A 24,520-nucleotide genomic window follows, 5' to 3' on the forward strand; every position below is an offset into this window, starting at 1 on the left:
CCTTCCGCGCCCGGCCCCGCCCCGCGCCGCCGGCTGCCCGCGCCGCCGCAGTGCCTGCCGCCGCCGAGCGCGCCCGGGGCTCAGCGCCTGCAGCGCCCGCCTTCTCTCCGGCGCCCGGCGCGGGCAGCCACGTGGACCGGTCCGGCGCGCCGCTTCGCGTGCTTCCAGGGGGCACCCCGCGCCTCCGCGCTCCCCCACGCCGCAGCTCCGTCCCGATGGCGGCCCTGGTGTTGGAAGATGGCTCAGTCCTGCGGGGCCAGCCCTTCGGGGCCGCCGTGTCGACGGCCGGCGAAGTAGGTAAGCAAGCCCGGGCGGGCGCCGACCTCATCGCCCCGCGCTGATGCTGCCCCTCTCCGCCCAGCCCTCCTGCCTGGACCCCGCCGTCTTCCGGCCCTGTTCGGGGGCCATGGCCGCAGCCCCGCTGGGCAGCCCGCGCAGGGCACGCGGGGCAGGGGTGCGAAGGGTGCCCTTGCGCGAGCCCAGCCCCGCCTCTGTCCTGCAGTGTTTCAGACCGGCATGGTCGGCTACCCCGAGGCCCTCACCGACCCCTCGTACGAAGCACAGATCCTGGTGCTGACGTACCCGCTCATCGGCAACTACGGCATCCCCCGGGACGAGCAGGATGAGTTCGGCCTGAGCAAGGTAGCCACGCCCCGTGCTCGCGCTGCGTGCCTGCCGGCTGGGCGCTGTGACCTCTCAGTGTAGTGACAGCGCTGGCACCCGGCCGGGCATCCCGGGGAGAAGGAGGGTACCCGCTGCAGAGCGCCGTCCTTGGGCTGGGGGTCGCAAAGGTCCCTGGGCGGCATGGAGCGCGGGGCTCGGAGTGGGGTTGGGGGCAGAGAGCTGCCCCCTGTGTTGGGGTCTTCAGGACACCAGGCATAGCTGAGAAGAGTGGGTATTTAGCAAAGGCATGGCAAGAGGGGAAGAGGCAAGGGTGTTAACCCAGTTTGCCAAGATTGCAAAAATAAGGAAAAAAATCCTGCAGAAAGGTTGGGTAACAGTGGACACAGAGGGCCTTGAAGTCCAACCAGTGGAAGTGTTTTAGCAGTGGAGTCCCGTGTTGGGAGCATTGCGTCAGTTGACATAAACTAGGGGCAAAGACACTGAGACCCCACCAGTGACGGTGGGTGGAGCTTACCTGCAGAACGGGGGACACCTGGGTCCCCATACCTCGTCCTGTCTGGCTTTCTACATGTCAGTGGTATTCTTACCCCTCATAAGAAAACTCAGTTTCTTTTTATGGTGAGGTTTCCCCTCTTCCTTGCTATTTGGAAACTAAGTTACCCTGTGGGAGTTCAAGTCTTAAGGTGGTAGTGGAAGGCTGCGGGAGCCACGGTTTGTGATGCCAGCATCCCGTATCAGAGTGCAGGTTCAAGGCCCGGCTGCTCCACTTCCTACCCAGCTCCCTGCTAATGTGTCTGGGAAGGCAGCAGATGATGGCCCCTGCCACCTACATGGGAGACTAGGATGGAGTTACTGGCTCTTGGCTCTAGCCTGAGCCAGCCCTGCCTGAGGAAGGCATTAGTATTCCTCAAAACTTGTTTTGTCTGAATTCCTGGTTTGTTAGCCCTGAATTCTTTTTTTTTTTTTTTAAAGATTTATTTATTTATTTGAAAGTCAGAGTTACACAGAGAGAGAAGGAGAGGCAGAGAGAGAGAGAGAGAGAGATCTTCCATCCGCTGGTTCACTACCCAGTTGGCTGCAACGGCCGGAGCTGTGTCAATCTGAAGCCAGGAGCCAGAGCTTCTTCCGGGTCTCCCACGTGGGTGCAGGGGCCCAAGGACTTGGGCCATCTTCTGCTGCTTTCCCAGGCCAGAGCAGAGAGCTGGATCGGAAGTGGAGCAGCCGGGTCTCGAACCCTGAATTCTTAATTTGCCTTCCCAGTCACCTTGATGCTGGAGAGAGTTAGCTCTATGAAAGGAACCACTGTCTTCATCATAAACCTTTTTTTTTTGATAGATTTATTTATTTACTTATTTTGGAAAGTCACAGAGGGAGAGACAGAGAGCTCTTCCACCTTCTGGTTCACTCCCCAGATGGTTGCGTCGGCCAGGGCTGGGCCAGGCCAAAGCCAGGAACCAGGAACTCCATCCAGGTCTCCCACGTGGGTGGCAGGGGCCCAAGCACTGGAGCCATCCTCTGCTGCCTTTCCCAGGCTATCATCTGGGAGCTGGATCGGAAGTGGAGTGGCTGGGACACAAACCGGCATCCAGTGGCTTCAGTCGCCAGCCCCCATCAAAAGTCTTTCAATGCACTGCACTCTAGTTTGTAACGCAGTATCCTGTGAATTTGGTTGGCACGTCAGTTGTCAGCTTCACCAGCTCCAGGCACACGGCCAAAATGGAGTTTATAAAATAGACCGCTGAGACAAGGTGAGCACGTCCTCCCTACAGACAGCAGCCAACACGATGCTTTTGAGGTGGGAGGGAGAGAGACGCGCTGTCAGCGCACCTGCACGTGTGCGGATTGCGCAGCCGGCTGGGGAGGGTACTGCCCCACTGCTCTCAGGTCCCTGAAGAGCAGGCTCAGCACCCATCTTCCCTTACGCCTTTCACCATGGAGCTGGATGTAATTTAAATATGTTGTTCCCTCCCACAGAAACTTCCTGTTTAATTATTAAATCCTATCTCTTGAAGAACAGATTTACATGATTTTTTTTTTTTTTTTTTTTTTTTTTTTTTTTGAGAGGTAGAGTTCCTATCCACTGGTTCACCAAATGTCCACAACATGAGGTGATAGAGCAGGAAGCCAGGAGTCAGGAACTTGATCCAGATCTGTCCCGTGGGTGGCGGGGACTCAGCTACTTGAGCCTTCAGCACTGCCTTCCTGGGTCTGCTTCAGCAGACAGCTGGAGCCAGGAGCCAGGGCCGGGAACTGAACACAGGCATTCCGATGTGAGGCACAGGCATCCCAGCTGGCATCGTGCCTGATGAGCCAAATATCTACCCCCTTTTTTCTTTTATTTTTTTTTCTAGAAAGATTTATTTGTTAGAAACAGTGACAGAATGGGGAAGAGAGAGATCTTCCATCCTCTGGTTCACTGCCAAATGGCTGCAATAGCCAGGGCTGGATTGGCCAGAGCCAAAAGCCAGTAACTTCACTTGGTCTCCCATATGGGTGGCAGGGGCCCAAGTCCTTGGACCATCATCTGCTGCCTTCCTGGACATGTTAGCAGGAAGCTGGATAGGAAGTGGAGCAGTTGGGACTCTCCCCAAGTGACCACAATGGCCAGGGCTGAGTCAGGCCAAAGCTAGGAGTCAGGAGCCAGGTCTCCCCTGTGGGTAGCAGGAACCTAACCACTTGGGCCACCTGCTGCTTTTCCCAGGCCATTACTAGGGAGCTAGGTTGGAAGTGGAGCAGCCAGGACACAAACCAGTGCCTGCGTGGGTTGCCGGCATTGCAGCCTGTGGCTTTACCTGCTACACCACAATGCTGGCCCCATACCTACCTAACTTATCACGATTTTTTATCATGCTCAGTAATAAATACCTTGTTTATTTCCATGTCTCCTTGTCAGTTTTCTGGTTCCCTGAATGGAACCTGGTGAATGCAGGGACTTCATCTTTTGTTGCTCACTGCCTCTTCCCCACAGCTGTTCTGTTGGCTGCACCTGGCGGGCACTTTGAAAATGCCTGATTGACAGCACGTGCCAGGCACCTTGCTTTGGGGTTCAGTTTGGCAGTAGAGACACAAATACTTAAGTTGCAAAGAGGTGTGGGAATGAAATTAGATGAGCTTTAAAGAGGCACAGGTTTCCTAGGAGGGAAGATTTGTGATCTCAGTGTGGGATAAGTAAAAGGAAGGGACAGAGAACACAGCCTTGTAGTTCCTCCTGGGCCCAGGTGTTGAGCGTTTCACACCAGGGCTAGCACGGTTGGTAAAGCAGCTTTCTGTAAAAGCACAAGGTGATGGTCTCTTAAAGCAACGGCAGAGTCTGGGGCTCCGTGACTCCAATGGGGAACGGGCTGTAGGAGATTCTCAGCGATGGGATGCTCACCATCTCCTCCCCCTCCCTCCAGTGGTTTGAGTCCTCGGGGATCCACGTGGCAGGACTGGTGGTGGGAGAGTGCTGCCCCACGCCGAGCCACTGGAGCGCTGCCTGCACCCTGCACGAGTGGCTGCAGCAGCATGGCATCCCGGGCCTGCAAGGTACGGTGACTCCCAGCACAGCTGTGTCGGCATAGCGCGGCCCACCTGGGTGGGAAGAATCCAGGTGTCGTCTGCTGGGGAAGGTTGGGGTAGAAGGTTTGGAAAGTCTGGGGCTGGGGAACTGAACTATCGCTGAGGTCGACGATTTCCATCGTACCAGAGAGAGAACAGTGTAATGAACCCCTGGCGTCGTAAGGCTCCGTGGACAGTGAATCTCACCTTATCAATACCTCTACCAGTCTTAGATGATTTTGAAGGAAATCGTATCATTTCATCCTCAGATACTTCAGTATCTGTGAAAAAGGGATCTTTTATAAAACATGGCCACAATAATATTATACTTTCAAAAATGTTAGTAATTCCGTAGTATCGTGCAAATATGCAGGCAATGGTTAAAATGTCCCTGATAATGATGTTTTTCTTCTTACTTAAATCTGGTTCTACACAAGGCCCCCACGTGGTGTCTGGTCGATGTACAGTCTGTGGACTTTGTGATATGTGTTGAAAGCGGGTCATCTGTCCTTAGGAGTGTCCCGTAGTTGGCACTGGGTCGATTACATTCCTGTGGTGTCATTTACTGTATTTTCCCCCTTGATACTATTTCCTGTAAATGGATAGCCCTAGAGTCCTGGTTGAATTCCCATGCGGTTTTATTGGCAAGAATACCTCACGCTAAAGTGCTCCCGTCAGGATGGCCCAGCTGTGCGTGGCCTAGGGTCCTGAGCAGAAGTGCTCATGTGTGACGGAGGTCGGGGGATGCCCTCTCTAAGGCTGGGCTGTCTTACCAGGAGTGGACACCCGGGAGCTGACGAAGAAGTTACGGGAACAAGGGTCTCTGCTGGGGAAGCTGGTCCAGGATGGGACAGATCCTTCAACCCTGCCATTCTTGGACCCCAATGCCCGCCCTCTGGTCCCAGAGGTGTCCATTAAGGTACAGAGGTAGAGGGGGAGAGTGTGGCACACAGCAGGGGTGAATCAGGAGGGGGCTGATCTGGGCATGTCTTACACCTGCTGCTCATGGCTGCCGTCTGTCACCCTTTGTCCCCCAGACCCCACAGGTGTTCAATGCAGGAGGTAGCCCTCGGATCCTGGCTCTGGACTGTGGCCTCAAGTATAACCAGATCCGCTGCCTCTGCCGGCGCGGGGCCGAAGTCACTGTGGTGCCCTGGGACACGGCATTGGACAGCCAGGGTGAGTAGCTGGGGCCGGTCCAGGACCTCAGAGCAGAGGCCTGGGTGGGCGATCTCTGACCCAGCTGCAGTGAAGAAGGGGAGGCCAGGGCTGCTGCTCTCTATTGAGTCGGCTGCAGCTGTGTCTGTGCTGGTGAAAATCCTGGTTTTGACGTTTTGATCTTTTTGCCCACTCCAGAGTATGAAGGCCTCTTCCTAAGCAATGGCCCAGGCGACCCTGCCTCCTACCCCAGTGTGGTGTCCACACTGAGCCGCGTCTTGTCTAAACCTAACCCCCGACCTGTCTTCGGGATCTGCCTGGGACACCAGCTCTTGGCCCTAGCGATTGGGGCCAAGACTTACAAGATGAGGTGGGACTTGCCGGGGGGAAAAAGGGACCCAAGCTTTTTTGTTTTGGTTTCTTTTTTTTTTTTTTAAGATTGATTTATATAACTAAAAGGCAGTGTTAGAGGTCTTCCATCCACTGGTTCACTCCTCCAGATGGCCACAGTGGCTGGGGCTGGGCCAGGCTGAAGCCAGGAGCCTGGAGCTTCCTCTGGGTCTCCCACGTGGGTGCAGGCGCCCAAGGCTTAAGCACTGGCCATCTTCTGCTGCTTTCCCAGGGGTGTTAGCACTCATATGGGATACCAGCTGGCATCGCAGAGGGTGGCTTAACCTGCCACGCCACAATGCTGCCCGGGGCCCACACTTGTGACATGAGGGGTGGGGTGTCTGGAATCAAAAGAGCAGAAGGGGGCTAGCGAGGGTAGCGAGAGCTGGCTTTGGTACAGCGATGAAGGGAGGTTGAGGGACCTGTGACTTGGCATTGCTTCCATCTCCAGATATGGGAACCGAGGGCATAACCAGCCCTGCCTGCTGGTGGGCTCTGGGCGCTGCTTTCTGACATCCCAGAACCACGGATTTGCCGTGGAAACAGACTCGCTGCCAGCAGGCTGGGCACCTCTCTTCACCAACGCCAATGATCGATCCAATGAAGGCATTGTGCACGACAGCCTGCCCTTCTTCAGGTGAGCCTGCGCTGTCGGGGCCCTGGGGCTGGGCGTCTGTAGCCTCAAAGCCCCAGGGACCTCGACAGTGAGAAAGCTAAGCACAGCAGCAGACCCAAGTCCTCTGTCCACTGCCCACCCCGAGGCTGCCAGTGACCAGCGTGGGCTTCATGATCCGATCTCTTCCACAGTGTCCAGTTTCACCCAGAGCACCAAGCCGGCCCTTCAGATATGGAGCTGCTTTTCGATATCTTTCTGGAAACTGTGAAAGAGGCCTCAGCCGGGAACCCTGGGGGCCGGACAGGTAAGGCCCTAGATAGAGCTGGCTTGTGGACCTGAGGCCCGAGCTGGCTCTAGGATGGACACAGATGGCTGTCCCCCAGCAGGCTCCTGTTTGGGAGGTTAAGGGGTGGGGTGAGCCAAGCCGAGATCCCTGGTGCTGCTTCCATTGAAACTAAAGACCCGAGTGCTGGCTTCTGGTCCTCGCTCTGCTACCCACAGCAGTTGCTTCGCTTGTTCCGTGAACACATGAATCTAGGAGACTTCAGATCCCACTCAGCTCTGCCAATTTGTGACTTTTACCTCCACAGTTCGCGAGCGGCTGGCTGAGCGCCTGTGTCCCCCTGGGGTCCCCACCCCAGGCTCTGGCCCCCCACCACCACGAAAGGTGCTGATCCTGGGCTCAGGGGGCCTCTCCATCGGCCAGGCGGGAGAGTTTGACTATTCGGGCTCTCAGGTAGGTAGGGAATGGCCAGCCCCACCCTCTGGGTGCCTGGCCCTTGGGAGTGGACGGAGGCTAGGGATGAGAGAGGGCCAAAGCATGAACCCAGGGTGGAGGGAGGAACCCGGGTTGGGGGGATGTATGGAGACCTGAGGTGGTGAGGAATGGAAGTTAGCTGGGGGGAGGGGAGGGGGGGAAGTGCTGGCCCCGGGGCTCACGGAGCGTTCCTGTCGTCTTAGGCAATCAAGGCCCTGAAGGAGGAAAACATCCAGACCTTGCTGATCAACCCCAACATTGCCACAGTGCAGACCTCTCAGGGGCTGGCCGACAAGGTCTACTTCCTTCCCATCACGCCGCACTATGTGACCCAGGTAGGACCGGCGTGGGGCTGGCCTGCAGAGGGGACTCTGAACAGGCCAGGGGCACTCAGTGCCTGGGACGTCCCTCTCCCACCGCAGGTGATACGCAACGAGCGCCCGGACGGCGTGTTACTGACCTTCGGCGGCCAGACAGCTCTGAACTGTGGCGTGGAGCTGACCAAGGCCGGAGTGCTGGCCCGGTACGGGGTCCGGGTGCTGGGCACGCCCGTGGAGACCATTGAGCTGACTGAGGACCGACGGGCCTTCGCAGCTCGGATGGCAGAGATCGGGGAACATGTGGCCCCCAGTGAGGCGGCGAGCTCTCTTGAACAGGTTCGGGATGTGGCTGGGCACAGGGCAGGTGGTGTCGTCATCTTTGTATCCTGGGCGCCTTGGGTCCACAGCAGGAGATGATGTGTGTGTGTCTCTCCCACTCCCTGCAGGCCCAGGCGGCTGCCGAGCGGCTGGGGTACCCCGTGCTGGTCCGGGCAGCCTTTGCCCTGGGTGGCCTGGGCTCTGGCTTCGCTTCCAATAAGGAGGAACTCTCTGCTCTGGTGGCCCCAGCTTTCGCCCATACCAGCCAAGTGCTGGTAGACAAATCCCTGAAGGGCTGGAAGGAGATTGAGTACGAGGTGGTGAGAGACGCCTACGGCAACTGTGTCACGGTAAGTGCTGGGGGTGGAGTGGGGTGCATCCAGAGACCAGGGCTGAGGTCTTCTAGGACTCGGGGTCGGACCCTGGCCAGGGGCAGCCCCAGAGATAATAGGCCCCCAGGGTGCGGCCTCCCACCTCCCCTTGGCAGTGACCACCCTTTGGGGCTCGCTCTCATTCACAGGTGTGTAACATGGAAAACTTGGACCCACTGGGCATCCACACTGGGGAATCCATCGTGGTGGCCCCGAGCCAGACGCTGAACGACAGGGAGTATCAGCTGCTGCGGCAGACAGCCATCAAGGTGACCCAGCACCTGGGAATCGTTGGGGAGTGCAACGTGCAGTACGCCTTGAACCCAGAGTCTGAACAGGTGAGCCTCCCGGCTGTGTTGTCGCCTCTTCCTCAAGGCTGTGAGGACCCTGGAGTGGATGCTGGGTCTCCGTGGTAGGCTGGGACCTCCGGGAGGGCCCTTTGGCGTCCATCCTGGTGGGGAGGGCTTGCTTTTCCTAGGCAGAGCCTCCAGCCCAGGAACCTGGTGATCCTTTTTCTGTTCTCTTTGCAGTATTACATTATCGAAGTGAATGCCAGACTCTCTCGCAGCTCCGCCCTGGCCAGTAAGGCCACGGGCTATCCACTGGCCTACGTGGCAGCCAAGCTGGCTTTGGGCATTCCTCTGCCTGAGCTCAGGTACAGGGGTGGGGGAGAAATCGTTGGTGGTAAGAGAGTGGGGAGTGGAAGAACGTATTCACGGGACGGGGAGTGTGGAGAGGGCATTGGCTTAGGTTTGTGGGGGTGGAGAGGCCGCCTCGAGGCTGACCCCGTCCACCACCCCAGGAACTCCGTGACGGGGGGAACGGCAGCCTTTGAGCCCAGCCTGGATTACTGCGTGGTGAAGATTCCTCGCTGGGACCTCAGCAAGTTCCTGCGCGTCAGCACCAAGATCGGGAGCTGCATGAAGAGTGTTGGTGAGAGCCGGGCCCAGACCACACCCCGGGAGCCCCAGGGCCGAGGCGGGAGACCGTCAGAGCTCCCTGGCATGGCCTTCCAGCTCCCGCGTTGGGCGCTCGGAAGGGGTTTCTTGGAGCTAACAGGGACATTACAAGGGAGGACAGTGGAAGTCCTCCACAGTCTGCCCTGGAATACGGACTTCCCGGGAATGGGGTGCCAGCGCTCTGACCGCCTATCCTCTCCTGGGTTACAAATTGGTGTGCTGGGGTGCTCACAGGAAGAAAGTGGCTTGACCGCAGGCCAGAGGGGAGTTGTGGCACAGCCAAGAACTGAGAGCCAGCCTCGGTTCCCTGCTGCGTGTCCTCTGTCCCGTCACGTTGCCTGTCTTCGGAGACAGTCCTAAGAGCTCCTCCCATAGCTCCTGGCGTTATCCCCGTGGCCTCGTCACTTGCCTGTGACACCAGGGACACTTCGTTCGCTGTGTTGGTGTGAGTAGTGGTGCTCCAGGGGAGCGGGCACCGCCGTTCTCCTGGGAGCCCTTCTCAATCTGAGCAAGGGCCGTAGGCAGCCGTTCCTGACACCGCTGCTCTGGCACTTTCCTCCGCAGTCGTCCGCTGATCAAGATGTTTTTTGACATAGAGTTAGGGTCCGGGCAAGCCCTCAGAGAGCTGGGCCAGTGAACGGTCATCCAGGCAGCGGCGGCAGAGCGTGGGGGGGTGGGGTGAGCGTGCTGCTTTGTGGTAGTTTGTCCTTTACAGCAATGCAATCCAAGCAGGCAGGTCGGTGTCCCAGACGGGGTGCGGCCAGCCTGACGGGTAGAGCATTTCATCGTGTGCTCGTTTCCACTGCAAGCTTGGTGGCCTTTAAACAAGGATGTCTCCGCTCAGAAATTATTTCCGAATCTTCAGAAATCCTCCAAGACTGCCAAGTGGTTCCTTCTGGAGTGAATTTCTGTTACATGACAACGAAGACAAACATGGGAATGGAGCCATCATGGAATTAGGGCTAGAGGAGGTGGGGCACAGGCAGGACAACCACAGACCGAATCCGGGCCGAGAGACAGCTAGGCGTCGTTATCCGTTCAGGTGTTCTTCAGATGAGAGCCCTCGCTTTGTGCAAGTTTTATTACACAAGTAAGAAACACGAATCACTGACAAATGAGGAAAGCGTTTAGCCAAAGGAAAATACGATCTTGCCATCAGCAAAAATCACCCAGAATGATCACGCCCACGTCTTAGAAGGCTGGGTTGTCGAGCACAGAGAAAGCGAGGGCCGTGAGGTTTGTCTTCCCTGTCGCCCTTGTGTGTTTCTGGAACTTTCTTCCGAACCTCGGAAAACACCACGGCCTCCCCTGTACCGGCCCACGCTGCAAAGCTGGCCGTCCTTCTTCAAGTCAGCAGTCCAGTCATGGGGAGCCGTGCAGGAATTAGACTGGTGCTGTGTGAGGGCACACAGCAACGTGGGGACGTGCTGGTGACAAGGAAAGCAAGATGCTTAGTGCACATGGGGAAAGTCCGGGGAGAAAAGCAAATTATTCTAAGTACAGTTGGCTCTGGGTGGATCAGGGAGCTGGGATCGTCTTATGAGCCAGAGTTCTTCAGAATTCTGAAGTGAGATGGAGAACCTTTATTTTTCTGCCAAGGGCCATTTGAATAGAACATCATTCATGGACCATACAAAATTACCGGCTTAAAAGCCGGCCTGCTATAGAAGTAGTGAATTTTGAGAGCCACATGCGGGCCAAATGATTTCACAGGCCTTACTCCACCTGTGGTCGAGTTCCCCACCCTGTGTGGAAGGACAGGACAGGTGCTGGATGTGAGAACCTCCCAGAAACGTGACCAACCGTGGGTGCCCTGGGCAGCGCACGCCTCCTTCGTTGTCTTCAGGCCTCGTTCCTTCCCTCCTGTTCCGCCAGGTGAAGTCATGGGCATTGGGCGTTCCTTCGAGGAGGCCTTCCAGAAGGCCCTGCGCATGGTGGATGAGAACTGTGTGGGTTTTGATCACACCGTGAAGCCAGTCAGTGACATGGTGAGCAGCACCCATCAAGCGCACCCTGCTTCTGTGCCCTGGGCCAGGAGCTGGTTACCAGTGAGAGTAGCAGTAGTTGTCATTGGACATTGGCTGAGAGTTCTGTGTTACCATGAGGATGGACTATTAGACTTGTTTTTGCAAATAAGGCAGCAGGCTTGGAGAGGTTCTGGAAGTTGCTCAAAGCCAGCAAGGGGCCACAGTCTGCCAGGTTTCTGAGTGCACAGCCTGTGCTCCGGCACACAACCTCCCTCTCCTACTACGGTAGAAGTCACCCAAGCTCCCAGGCTTTTGAACATGCTGCCATGACAGTGTGGTGGGAATGTGTTTGCTTAGCATTCTTTTTTCTGGATTTCTTTGTTTTCATGAGAGACAGACAAGGAGGAAGAGTTCCCATCCCCTGGTTCCCTCTCCAGATGCCTGCAATGGCTGGAGTTGCTCTGAGTCAAAGCTAGAAATTGGGAACTCAACCCAGTCCTCCCACGTGGGTGGCAGGAACCCAAGCACTTGAGCTGCAGGCACTGCCTCCCAGGTCTGCTTTAGCAGGAGCTGGGGTAAGGCCCCGGTCTAGAGTGGACATCAGGCCCTCCAGCAAGGGGGGGCGGGTGTCTTCACAGGGCCAAGCGTCCACCGCTTGTTTAGCCTTCTGACCCCTCCTACCTCCGCACAATTCTTTCTGTGTCCTCCTGTCTGTCTGCTCCCCTTCAGGAGCTAGAGACGCCAACAGATAAGCGGATCTTTGTGGTGGCCGCTGCCCTGTGGGCGGGTTACTCGGTGGAGCGCCTGTACGAGCTCACCCGCATCGACCGCTGGTTCCTGCACCGGATGAAGCGCATCATAGCACACGCCCAGCTGCTGGAGCAGCACCGAGGGCAGCCTCTGCCGCCGAACCTGCTGCACCAGGCCAAGTGCCTCGGCTTCTCAGACAAGCAGATTGCCCTTGCCGTTCTGAGGTCAGAGAGGGCGGTGAGGGCCTCGGGCTGAGAATGTAGGGAGAGGGAGGGCGTGGGGAGTTCGGAGACGGCCAGCCTCGATCCCTGGGGTGTTGTCCTCCCTGATCCCTGCCCTGGGACCTCGCCCCCAGGGCCCGTGTCCCTGACCCTGCGTCTCCTTTAGCACAGAGCTGGCTGTTCGCAAGCTGCGTCAGGAGCTGGGGATCTGCCCAGCAGTGAAACAGATCGACACAGTTGCAGCCGAGTGGCCAGCCCAGACGAATTACCTGTACCTGACCTACTGGGGCAACAGCCACGACCTCACCTTCCAGACGCCTCATGTCCTCGTCCTGGGCTCCGGCGTCTACCGGATCGGCTCCAGCGTCGAGTTCGACTGGTGTGCCGTGGGCTGCATCCAGCAGCTGCGAAAGGTCTGGGGGTTGACCTTTCACCCCAGCGTCTCTGCAGCTGTGCTTGGCACTGGCCGGACGCCCATCGGGCCGCACTGCTTCTGTCGTAGAGCTCTGGGCTGCATCTCCCCAGCACCTGGACTTCCTCCCTCCCCAGCTAGGAAGCTGGGTGGGCGCTCTGAAGCAGGGGCTCTGGCTGGGTTCCTCCGGGCTCTCCCCCCACCGCCCATTGCTGACTGTCTTCTCCCCGCTATTGCAGATGGGCTACAAGACCATCATGGTGAACTACAACCCGGAGACCGTTAGCACCGACTATGACATGTGCGATCGACTGTACTTCGACGAGATCTCTTTCGAGGTGCGAAGGACCGGGGCTGCCCTGTAGCCTGGGTGGCCAGGACCAAGCTGCCTGACCCAAGAGTCTTTTGGAGCTTGGAGTGAGGGGCCAGGGCACAGGAAGGCGCACACCCCTGACCCCTTTGGTTGCCATTGTTTCTCCCCGCCGCACTACAGGTGGTGATGGACATCTATGAGCTAGAAAACCCCGAAGGTGTGATCCTGTCCATGGGCGGGCAGCTGCCCAACAACATGGCCATGGCTTTGCACCGGCAGCAGTGCCGGGTGCTGGGCACCTCCCCTGAAGCCATTGACTCTGCTGAGAACCGATTCAAGTTCTCTCGGCTCCTCGACACCATTGGCATCAGTCAGCCCCAGTGGAGGGAGCTCAGCGATCTAGAGGTGGGCCGGGGGCCCGGGCCTCGTGGGCGGCCGGGTGGTGTCGGTGCAGGAGCGTGGCCAGCCAGCTAAGCCCTCTGCCTCCCTCAGTCGGCGCGCCAGTTCTGTCAGACCGTGGGGTACCCCTGTGTGGTCCGCCCCTCCTACGTGCTGAGCGGGGCTGCCATGAACGTGGCCTACACCGATGGGGACCTGGAGCGCTTCCTGAGCAGCGCAGCAGCCGTCTCCAAGGAGCACCCCGTGGTCATCTCCAAGTTCATCCAGGAGGCCAAGGTGAGAGTCTGCAGACAAAGGAGCCCCGGGGCAGCCCCCTCCCTGTGGTCCTGGGTTTGCAGGTGCCGTGCACTGGAAAGGTGGGTTGTGTTGGGGCCACTGGAGGGAGGGAGACATGGCCTTGCCCTACACTGTGTGTGTCCCCCCACTAGGAGATTGACGTGGACGCCGTGGCCTGTGATGGTGTGGTGGCAGCCATCGCCATCTCTGAGCACGTGGAGAACGCAGGTGTGCATTCGGGCGATGCCACGCTGGTGACGCCCCCACAGGACATCACCGCCAAAACCCTGGAGCGGATCAAAGCCATCGTGCATGCAGTGGGGCAGGAGCTGCAGGTCACAGGACCCTTCAACCTGCAGCTCATCGCCAAGGTAATCAGGCTCCAGAGAGGGGCGAGAAGGCCACGGCTCCTTCACGCTCAGTGCTGGCCACAGCGCCACAAAACCCCACAGTGTGTGTCTCCTGAGGACCCCTGCTGTCTCCCGAGCCTGGAGGGAGGGGCGGCAGAGACGCCCACAGTGCTGTGAGATTGGCAGTCACCCCAAGCGAGGGGGGCGTCCAGGCCGGTGGAGCGGTTGCCCAGAGGTCTGACCGGCCCTTCTCTGCCCCAGGACGACCAGCTGAAGGTTATTGAATGCAACGTGCGTGTCTCCCGGTCCTTCCCCTTTGTCTCCAAGACGCTGGGTGTGGACCTAGTAGCCCTGGCCACACGGGTCATCATGGGAGAAAAGGTGGAACCTGTGGGGCTCATGACTGGCTCTGGAGTCGTGGGGGTGAAGGTGAGGAGGCCCAACCCCCGGTGTAGGCGGACAGACCCTGGGGAGGGTTCCCTCGGCTCACAGCCCGCAGATAACTGGGTTCCTGCGGGTAAGCACACGATCCATAAGTGCTTCCTCTCCAGTTGGGCTCCCGCTCACTGTGTTACGGAACAGCCTGTGATAAACGTACAGAATCCAGGGGCTAAAGGAGTGGGCTGCAGGGAAGGGGCGGGCGGGGCTGAGCAGAGGCTGAGGGAAGCAGTGGAGCACACGGCAGCAGGGGGAGGGCGCCTGTTCCCCTCACACTGGGCCCGGTCTCTCGCCTGCCCCTCAGGTGCCTCAGTTCTCCTTCTCTCGCTTGGCGGGGGCAGACGTGGTGCTGGGTGTGGAGATGACCAGCACTGGGGAGGTGGCCTGCTTTGGGGAGAGCCGCTGCGAGGCCTACCTGAAGGCCATGCTGAGCACCGGCTTCAAGATCCCCAAGAAGAACATCCTGCTCACCATTGGCAGCTACAAGGTACCGGGGCCCTGGCAGAGGCTCTGCTCCCCAGGCCGGGGCTGACCTGGAGGTGGGAGGCGGGAGAAGCACAAGCTCCTCACTGCCCCGCTTGGTCTTAGAACAAAAGTGAGCTGCTCCCAACCGTGCGGCTGCTGGAGAGTCTGGGCTACAGCCTCTACGCCAGCCTGGGCACAGCTGACTTCTACACGGAGCACGGCGTCAAGGTACGGCCCCGACAGCCTGCCCCTGCGTTTGTCTTTGTCCTGGGGGAGAGAGAGTGTGTGTGAGTGTGTGTGATATGTGTTCTATGTGTATTGAATGTGAACAAGTAGGATAGACCGGAAGGAGGGAGGGCATTTGGTGCAGCAGCTAAGATGCCACTTGGGAGACCTATATCCAGTGTCCAGGTGCCCGGGTTTAAGACCCACCTCTGCTTCCAGTTCCAGCTTGCTAAGGTGCACCCTGGGAGGCAGCAGTGGTGAGGACTCAAGTCCTCGAGTCCCTGCCACCTGTGTCAGAGACCCAGCCCGAGTTCCAAGCTCTTGGCTTTGGCCTGGCCCAGCCTACTTTGTTATGGGCATTTGGGGAGGAACCAGTGGATGCAAGGTCTCTGTCTCTGTTTCTCTGCCCTTCAGACACATTTTAAAAATTAACTTTTTTTTTTTTAAGAGAAATACAGTGCCTTGCGAAGGCTCCACCGCTATTAACATTCTGCTATTTTCCTTCTGGCATTTTGTCTGCATGGACTTGCGTGTGAGCTCCTGCTGCCCAGTCCTTGCAACAACCTGTCTTACTATTTCACGCAGTCCAGATTCTCTGCTGTCAAGCAATGACCTTTTGCCCATAACTAATAGAGGCAGCCCCCGGTCCCTAACTTCTGGGTCCTGCGTCTCCTCATCGTGGGCTCTCGGGCCTGCTGCCCTCCTCCAGACGGTCTTCCTGATCCCTGCCAGGCTCAGGTTGGCCCTGACCTTGGCTCCCGGCTGGCAGGTAACAGCTGTGGACTGGCACTTCGAGGAGGCCGTGGATGGGGAGTGCCCGCCGCAGCGAAGCATCTTGGAGCAGCTGGCCGAGAATCACTTTGAGCTGGTGATTAACCTGTCCATGCGTGGGGCTGGCGGCCGGCGCCTCTCTTCCTTTGTCACCAAGGGCTACCGCACCCGCCGCCTGGCCGCTGACTTCTCCGTGCCCCTCATCATCGACATCAAGTGCACCAAACTCTTTGTGGAGGTAGCTGAGAGCCCTGCGCTGGTGGTGGGGGTGGGGAGCATGACCTCCTGGGGGTCGGGAAGTGTCCAGTGAGACGGCCATGCTCACGGTGAAGATGCATGGGTGTAGAGAGGCGGGGCATGGGTTAGGGGAAAGCCAGGCCCCACCCACGGCTCCCAGGATCACCCTGCCCCTCCGTCAGAGCCAGCCGTGCCCTCCCCTTGCAGGCCCTGGGCCAGATCGGGCCCGCCCCTCCTCTGAAGGTGCACGTTGACTGCATGACCTCCCAGAAGCTTGTGCGCCTACCTGGTAAGGGCAGCTTTGGCGGGGGCTTGGCTTGGACACCGGGGTCAGCAGGTGCAGCCACCCTCAGTGGGGCCTGCTCTGTACACTGGACTGTGTAGACTCAGGCCCAGAACCCACCTTGCTCTGAGCTTTCTCATTCCTCGGTTCACAGAGCCCTCGAGTGAGCAGCCTTGTCCCCCTCCCCACCTTGGTTGCCGCTAACTTCCCTGCCACCCCAACTCAGTGCCTGGTGAGCGTCCCTCCCGTTTCTGAATCTGCCTCTAATCTTGCCAGGGCTGATCGATGTCCATGTGCACCTGCGGGAGCCAGGAGGCACGCACAAGGAGGACTTTGCGTCGGGCACCGCTGCTGCCCTGGCTGGGGGCGTCACCATGGTGTGCGCCATGCCGAATACCCGGCCCCCCATCATCGATGCACCTGCCCTGGCCTTGGCCCAGAAGGTGAGCCGCAGCACTCCTGCTTCCTGCCATCAGAGCTTCTGGTGCCAGGGTGGTCTGTGTGGGCCTAGCTGCCAGTGACCTCTCCTGTGTGTCCTCTCCAGCTGGCAGAGGCTGGCGCCCGCTGTGACTTTGCCCTGTTCCTGGGAGCCTCATCCGAAAATGCAGGGACCCTGGGCGCCGTGGCTGGGTCTGCCGCAGGGCTGAAGCTCTACCTCAACGAGACCTTCTCTGAGCTGCGGCTGGACAGCGTGGCCCAGTGGATGGAGGTGGGGGATGCACCCAGGAGGACCAGGGCGGGCGGCCCTGGGTGTGCGGAGAAGCAGGGCCTCCCTCACCGTCTGTCTCCACACCCAGCACTTCGAGACGTGGCCTGCCCACCTCCCCATCGTGGCCCACGCAGAGCGGCAGAGCGTCGCCGCCGTCCTCATGGTGGCTCAGCTGACCGAGCGCCCGGTGCACATTTGTCACGTGGCACGGAAGGAGGAGGTGAGCATGCGTCAGGGTCCTGGTCCCAGTGATGCCGAAGGTCAGGGTGTCCTCGGGGCAGGGGAGGGCAGGAGGACGTAGAGCCAGCCTCCCTGGCCCGCTGGCTGCAGCTCTCCCAGAAGGGATCCTGGCCATGGGGACTCTGCAGGGCTGGGTGGGTGAAAGGTGCCGCCTCTGGACTTCCGCGCTCTCCCCCAGATCCTGCTGATCAAAGCTGCGAAAGCGCGAGGGCTGCCGGTAACCTGCGAGGTGGCACCACATCACCTGTTCCTGAGCCGCGATGACCTGGAACGCCTGGGGCCTGGCAAGGGCGAGGTGCGGCCCGAGCTTGGCTCCCGCCAGGACGTGGAGGCCCTCTGGGAGAACATGGCTGTCATCGACTGCTTTGCCTCAGACCACGGTGAGAGGGTCCAGCGGGCACCTGCTCTGCCCAGCTCAAGCCGCGGGGCAGCGCCTGCCAGAGGATGGGCCCCATGAGCCCCCAGGCTCGGATGTGGTGCCTGGTCTGTGACCGGGGGGGAGGGTCCGGTGGGAGTGGGCAGGCAGAAGAGCACAAGTATGAACCAGAGAAAACAGGCAGGAGCCATGGACCCCAGCGAGGGTCAGCAGCTCACTCCCTGGAGCACAAGCGAGGGGCTTGGAGGTTGCCGGAAGTGCAGTGCTAAGGCAATATGGCTTCCCGACGGGCAGGTGCCCGGCCCCAAGGTAATGCTCTCTTCCCCTTAGCCCCCCACACCCTGGAGGAGAAGTGCGGGCCCAGGCCTCCCCCTGGCTTCCCAGGGCTGGAAACCATGCTGCCACTGCTGCTGACAGCCGTGAGTGAGGGCCGGCTCAGCCTGGACGACCTGCTGCAGCGGCTGCACCACAATCCACGGAGGATCTTCCACCTGCCTCCCCAGGAGGACACCTATGTGGAGGTGCGGCACGAGGGCCCCAAGCCGGCCTCTCCAGCCCCGGGGTCTGTTCCCTTGCATGGCCTTTCCCTAGTCTAACCCATGACCCTCTGGGCAGGTGGACCTGGAGCACGAATGGACAGTCCCCAGCCACATGCCCTTCTCCAAGGCCCACTGGACTCCCTTTGAAGGGCAGAAGGTGAAGGGCACCGTCCGCCGTGTGGTGCTGCGAGGGGAGGTGGCCTACATCGACGGGCAGGTATGTGTGTGACACCACCGGTCCTCAGCGGCTTCTTCCACATCGCTGCCCTTTGCTTCCCTTCCCAGCACATCTGCAGGGCCTTGCTCCCAGAGCACCTAGCGCGCTCTGCTCCATCCGCACTCACCTGCCCTGCCCCCTGCCTGCAGGTGCTGGTGCCTCCGGGCTATGGACAGGACGTTCGGAAGTGGCCACAGGGCGCTGCTCCCCAGCTCCAGCCCCCAGCCCCTGCCTCCAGTGAGATAACCACGGTATTGCACTGCTTCTGGGTCAGGGCCACTTGGAGGAGACGGGGGGCGGGGGGGCAGCTGAACACCGTGACTGCTGGTCCGGGGCAGAAGGCTCCAAGCCTGACAGTGGACTCCTTACCACCTGCCTCCGTGCAGTGTGAGGGTAGCTGCCGGTGTTGGGGCTCCCCTGAGAAATGCAAGCCCACGGCCACGCCCAGCCCAGGCAGCCAAGTCGCTCTGGGGGTGCTGTCGCCGGCCGAGCAGTTTACCGCCTGAGACAACACCCTGAAAATGGGCGCTGGGGGAGATACTGGGAGCCACAGGGCAGGCGCGGGGGCGGCGGCCTTCCCTGAGGGACGGGATTTGAGGTGGGCTTGGGTCCGCGACTCATCAAAACATGGCGCCAACACTGCCCCTGCAGACCCCGGAGAGGCCCCGACGGGGCATCCAAGGGCTTCCCGACAGCCGCTTCCACCTGCCACCCCGGATCCACAGGGCCTCCGACCCAGGGCTGCCAGGTAGGAGCGCTGTTCCCATGACTCAGAAGCCTGGGGACGGTCCTCTCCCACCCGGCATCCAGGCTCGCTGAGGCAGGCGCCTCCTCTCTGCCTGTGACCCTGGCCTTGTCTCCCTGGCCCCACCCTAGGCCCGCCCCCCGCCCCCTGCCCCCTGCCCTTGCCCGGATGAGCCGCCGCCGCTTCTCACAGGCCCTTTTTTGTTGTGGGCAGCCACGTTCCTCCGCCTGGGAGCTGGGATCCCCCGGGGCTGCAGAGTGTGGGGTAAAAAGCCCTGGTTTTGGTTTTGGTGTGAGCCTGGCTGTTCTCTTGCCTACCACCCCTTTGCCAACTGGGAAGGCCCTGGGAGGGCACCGTGTTCCCACACAGCACAGCCCCCGGGGGCATCCTGGGTCTGTCCCCAGAGCCACTGCTGTCCTTCCTGGCCTCCTCTAACCCGCTATGGCTCCCGAGGTGGGAGGTGGGTTAACCCGTGCACTGCCGGGCTGTGCCTGTGCCAAACCTCTGCCGCAAACGCGTCCCTGCCCTGTTGGCCCCTTTGCAGCTGAGGATCCCAAGGAGAAGCCCTCTCGGAAAGCGGCCGAGCCAGGTGAGAGACGCCCCCTGACACGCGCTCCCCGCGAGGAGCCCTGCCATCTGGCCCAGGATGGGCGAGCCCTCTGACCAGCCTCTCCTGCCCCACCCCTCACTGCAGAGCTGATGGGAACCCCCGATGGCACCTGCTACCCTCCACCACCAGTTCCCAGACAGGCATCGCCCCAGAACCTGGGGGCCCCCGGCCTGCTGCACCCCCAGACCTCACCCCTGCTGCACTCACTAGTGGGCCAACATATCCTGTCTGTCAAGCAGTTCACCAAGGATCAGGTGCTGGGGGAGGGAGAATGACGGCACCCAGAGCTTTGAGGACTCGCGAAGTTGGGGCAGGGCCTTGGGGGCCGCGCACCGCCTCCCTGGCTGACGCGGGGTCTCTCACAGATGTCTCACCTGTTCAACGTGGCACACACTCTGCGGATGATGGTGCAGAAGGAGAGGAGCCTCGACATCCTCAAGGTCAGGGTCAGGGCCTAGGGCTGGGGACAGCCGTCCCATGGGGACAGCCGTGCCGCGGTCAGAGTTCCCCACAGGGACGGCCATGCCGCAGTCAGAGTGGGTCTTCCTGCCCTGCCGTCAGGTCCCCTCATGACTGCAGACCCTGCACCATCAGCATGGCCCTCTGCTCTGCCACACACTCCCTGTGTTCTCCCTCCTCACTAGGGCAGCTGCCCCTCTGCCCACGAGCGCGGCCATCTGGCCTGTGCTGTGTAGTTACAGGAGAGCGCCGTGGTGTCCCCGCTCCCAGGTCAGGGGCTCTTGGGAGTCAGGCAGCGGTGGTGGAACCCCCAAGGTCGCGGCAGACCACAGGGGGGCCTGGGTGGGGCAGGGACGGCGGTGGCGCGCACACCCCCCCTCATACCTGCCATCTCCCCAGGGGAAGGTCATGGCCTCCATGTTCTACGAGGTGAGCACGCGGACCAGCAGCTCCTTTGCCGCGGCCATGGCACGCCTGGGGGGCGCGGTGCTCAGCTTCTCGGAGGCCACGTCCTCCGTGCAGAAGGGCGAGTCGCTGGCCGACTCGGTGCAGACCATGAGCTGCTACGCGGACGTCGTCGTGCTCCGGCACCCCCAGCCCGGCGCCGTGGAGGTGAGGCCAGCCCGGGTCCCGAGATGGGGACATGGGGCAGTTCTGCCCAGGCTTTTCTGTGACCGTACATCTCACTGGGCTGGGCAGGCGGGGGGACCAGGAAGGGTAAGGCAGAGGCCTGAGCCTCAGGCACCAGCATCTTCCTCGTCTCGTTCCCACAGCTGGCGGCCAAGCACTGCCGGAGGCCGGTGATCAACGCTGGGGATGGGGTTGGCGAGCACCCCACCCAGGCCCTGCTGGACATCTTCACCATCCGGGAGGAGCTGGGCACTGTCAATGGCATGACGGTGAGGGCGGGCCCGGTTTCTCCAGTGGAAGGCCTGCTGGGGGCTCTGAGCCGGGGGCCAGGGCTGCCCAGGCTGGGGTCCTGTTGTTGACTGGGTTCCTCCCCAGATCACCATGGTGGGGGACCTGAAGCACGGACGCACTGTGCACTCCCTGGCCTGCCTGCTCACCCAGTACCGCGTCAGCCTGCGCTACGTGGCGCCCCCCAGCCTGCGCATGCCATCCAGCGTGTGGGACTTTGTGGCGTCCCGCGGCACAAATCAGGTGAGACCCTCGGGGTGCAGCCCGGAGGTTGGGGGCCAGGCTTCGGGCGGCCAGAGCCCATCCTTGCATTCACCCGGCTCCCCGTGCCCCCCCAGGAGGAGTTTGAGAGCATCGAGGAGGCGCTGCCCGACACCGACGTGCTCTACATGACCCGGATCCAGAAGGAGCGGTTCGGCTCCGCCCAGGAGTACGAATCTGTGAGTGCCACGAGGCTGAGCACAGGCTGGGCGGGGCCATGCGTGGGCAAAGAGGGCGCCCTGTGGAGCTGGCTTGGGTCCTCTGTGGCCAGCCCTGCCCTGAGGCGCTAACAGGGACCCCACCCTGCCTTGCAGTGCTTCGGTCAGTTCATCCTCACTCCCCACATCATGACCCGGGCCAAGAAGAAGATGGTGGTGATGCACCCCATGCCCCGAGTCAACGAGATAAGGTGACCCTCAGTGACCAACGGGGCCGGCCGGGGGCCGGGGCCTGGCTGGACTGTAACCCTCGTGCTTCTCTTACAGCGTGGAGGTGGACTCGGACCCCCGGGCGGCCTACTTCCGCCAGGCCGAGAACGGCATGTACATCCGCATGGCTCTGTTAGCCACCGTGCTGGGCCGTTTCTAAGGCCTGGCGAAGGAATCCCAGTGCCCCCCACGGGGGCAGCGCTCGTGGTAGATGGTCTGGAGCATCCAGAAGCTCACATGCAGTTGCCTCGTGTGGGCGCACCGCAGACGCTGGGGGCCCCACCGGCCCTGCTTCCGCAGCTGCACCCCGCTGTGCAGCCACTTTTGTACTGACTTATTAATAAATGGCTGAGCTGCCGCTGGGTCCTGCTTCCTCGTGAGTAGGGGCGTGGGGTGCCGAGTGCAGTAGACAGAGCTCTGTGTGAGGAAATCAAGAGTGGATTCCCAGGTTACACACAGGCCCACTGGGCAGGCCTGGGCTGGTTTGTGGCTCCTAGGACTCAGGCAGGAACATGTGGTCCCGTGTCACACTGAGATCAGAGCCAGGGTCCAACCTCCTCCCTCGGTTAAGTCGCACGCGGAGTCCTGGCAGACAGCTCTGCCTTCTTCCCGGGTGCTGGCAGGACGCCCGGGTCCCAGTGGAAGGAAGGCTGAGCGCTGGGCTCCGGCCCTTCCTCCTGCCTCTCTTTCTCGCTTGTCCATTGTGTCCTCAACTTGGCCCTGTGGGCGTTGGCACCGCAGGCTAAGGCACCTGGGACACTTGCATCCCGTAGCAGAGTTTCAAGGATTCAGCCGCCCATCTGCTTCCGGTCCGCTTCCTGCTAAGTGCCTGGAAGGCAGTGGAGGATGGCCCAAGTGCCTGGACTCCTGCCACCTGCTTAAAAGACCCCAGTGGAGTGCCGGCTTCGGGCTGACCCAGCCGTGCTTGTTGTGGGCATTTGGGGAGTGAACCAGCAGATGGAAGATCTCTCTCTCTCTTTGTCCCTCTGCCTTTTAAATAACTTTTTAAAAGCACCTCACCCTGGAGTTCTCCAGCCACTGTCGCTGTGGAGCCCTCCTGCCGCCATGCCCAGGAGCCTCTGCCTGGCTGGGACTAAGGAGCACTTCGGCTTGGGCCCTGGGGAGGAGCGTGTGCAGAGCAGCTCCTGTGGCTGTGGGGAGGACGTCAGCAAGCAGCTCTTCATTCCCTCATCTTCAGTAGCACAGGAAGATCTGTCTTGTTCCAGCAAACTGGAACTTAGCACCTGCTGGGTACGAAGCACCCTGTGCAGTGGGAGTCTAAGAACAAGCAAGGTGATTCTCGCCCTCAGTTCATAGCCTCAAGTCAAAGGCATCCGGTGGGGGCCGGTGCTGTGGCGTAGCAGGTAAAGCCACTGCCTGCAGTGACAACGTCCTATATGGGTGCCAGTTCCAGTCCCAGCTGCTCCACTTCTGATCCACCTTTCTACTATGGCCTAGGAAAGCAGATGGCCCAAGTGCTTGGGCCCCTGCACCTGCAAGGGAAACCCAGAAGAAGCTCTTGGTTCCTGGCTTTGGATTAGCCCAGCTCCAGCTGTTGTGGCCATTTGGGGAGTGAACCAGTGGATGGAAGACCTCTCTCTCTGCCTCTGCCTCTCTGTAACTCTTTCAAATAAATAAATAAACCTTTAAAAAAAAAAAAAAAAAAAGGGCATCCAGTGACACCTACTTCTTCCCAGACACCTACTGCTTCCCAGTGGTCCGTGCTGCTGCAGCACCGTTCAGCCAGAACTGGCTTTTTCCCAGGGAACTGTTCCCATGGTAGAGATGGAGAAGGAGGCCCACTCCTGACAGCCTGGTCTGCGGAGGAGCTCTGTGTACACACTGATTCCAAGGCACCCCAACCCTGCAGCCGTCTGATAGAGGAGACGCTCAGAGAAGCCAGTGGGTGGCTGGCGAGATGTACACGGCACAGCTTGGCTTCAAATCCACCCTTCTTTTAAAAATGGAAAGGGAATGGTCATTTCTGGCTTTAGAGCATCAGAAACCAGGCTAAGCAGCAGAAGCTAAGTGTACGGTCCCCTGTGGGGAAGCGGTCCGCCCAGGAGGCAGTGCAGGATGAGCTTGGCAGGTGCATGAACCTGAGGACGGGATCACGAGTGTGGGTCAGGAGACACTGGCCCGGCAGGGGCTCCCACGTGCTTCTGTTGGGATTGGGAGTCAGACCCCCAGGGTCTGGATGTGGACTTCAGTGTTCACTTATAGCCACAGGTGGGAGCTGGGCAGAAGGCCGAGTCCGCCAGAGCTGTGATCTCTCCAGTCTCACTATGAGCCCCTTGCAGTCTGCAAACCCCGATCCTGGCTGGTTCTGTCTCCGGTACCAGAGGGCCTTTATGAGCTGGAAAATAGTCGCTTAGAGAACGCTTCTTTCCAGAGCTGCAGATTCTCTGCTGCAGCTCCGTGAACGTGTCAGGGATTATTTTCCCCAGTGCGTACTCGGGAGTCTGTCACAGGACTCAGAGCCCCGTCCTCCAGCGTGAGCCGTGTTTGCTGCCAGCAGCTAAGCGTTCTCCTCGCTTGTGAAGTGGTGGGAGGTGTTCCTGCCCTGATCCTGTCGTTGGCGCTCCTAATCATAACACAGCGCCAAGTTGAATCAACTTTCCCCTACAACCAGAAGTTGGCTAATTACATTGGGAAATAGAATGAAGTGGGGCGGGCATTTGACTCAGCAGTTAGTCACTGCCTAGGATGCCCACATCCCCTGTCAGGGCACACGGGCTTGAGTCCTGGCTCCGCTGCCAATTCTAGCTTCAGCCTGGGAGGCAGCAGGGGGTGGTGCAAGTACTTGGCTCTGCCATGCACAGGGGAAACTGGATTGAGTTCAGCTTGGCACTGCCCCAGCT

General features: G+C 60.0%; 1 protein-coding gene across 2 annotated transcripts; it reads left to right on the forward strand.

Annotated features, from left to right (window-relative positions):
- Positions 1–141: 141 nt before the first annotated feature.
- Positions 142–23,294, forward strand: CAD (carbamoyl-phosphate synthetase 2, aspartate transcarbamylase, and dihydroorotase). Of its 2 annotated transcripts, XM_062209137.1 has the most exons (45): positions 142–297; positions 503–642; positions 4,020–4,149; positions 4,938–5,080; positions 5,199–5,340; positions 5,518–5,689; positions 6,161–6,346; positions 6,517–6,629; positions 6,916–7,061; positions 7,286–7,417; positions 7,505–7,738; positions 7,849–8,070; positions 8,241–8,429; positions 8,622–8,746; positions 8,894–9,024; positions 10,926–11,038; positions 11,747–11,991; positions 12,155–12,401; positions 12,640–12,738; positions 12,894–13,118; positions 13,206–13,388; positions 13,541–13,759; positions 14,000–14,167; positions 14,481–14,663; positions 14,765–14,869; positions 15,636–15,875; positions 16,082–16,163; positions 16,434–16,600; positions 16,702–16,866; positions 16,955–17,086; positions 17,285–17,486; positions 17,813–18,003; positions 18,098–18,238; positions 18,388–18,489; positions 18,890–18,986; positions 19,197–19,247; positions 19,528–19,572; positions 19,678–19,847; positions 19,959–20,033; positions 20,452–20,664; positions 20,826–20,951; positions 21,058–21,213; positions 21,309–21,410; positions 21,546–21,640; positions 21,717–23,294. In XM_062209137.1, exons 1-45 carry the CDS (start codon positions 216–218, stop codon positions 21,817–21,819), a joined length of 6,729 nt encoding a protein of 2,242 aa, XP_062065121.1. In that variant the 5' UTR covers positions 142–215; the 3' UTR covers positions 21,820–23,294. The 2 variants fall into 2 exon arrangements, with proteins under 2 accessions (XP_062065121.1, XP_062065122.1); XM_062209138.1 differs by lacking the exon at positions 19,197–19,247.
- Positions 23,295–24,520: the final 1,226 nt, after the last annotated feature.

The sequence above is a fragment of the Lepus europaeus genome, chromosome 13 (assembly GCF_033115175.1).
Source record: "Lepus europaeus isolate LE1 chromosome 13, mLepTim1.pri, whole genome shotgun sequence".
Lineage (NCBI taxonomy): Eukaryota > Metazoa > Chordata > Mammalia > Lagomorpha > Leporidae > Lepus > Lepus europaeus.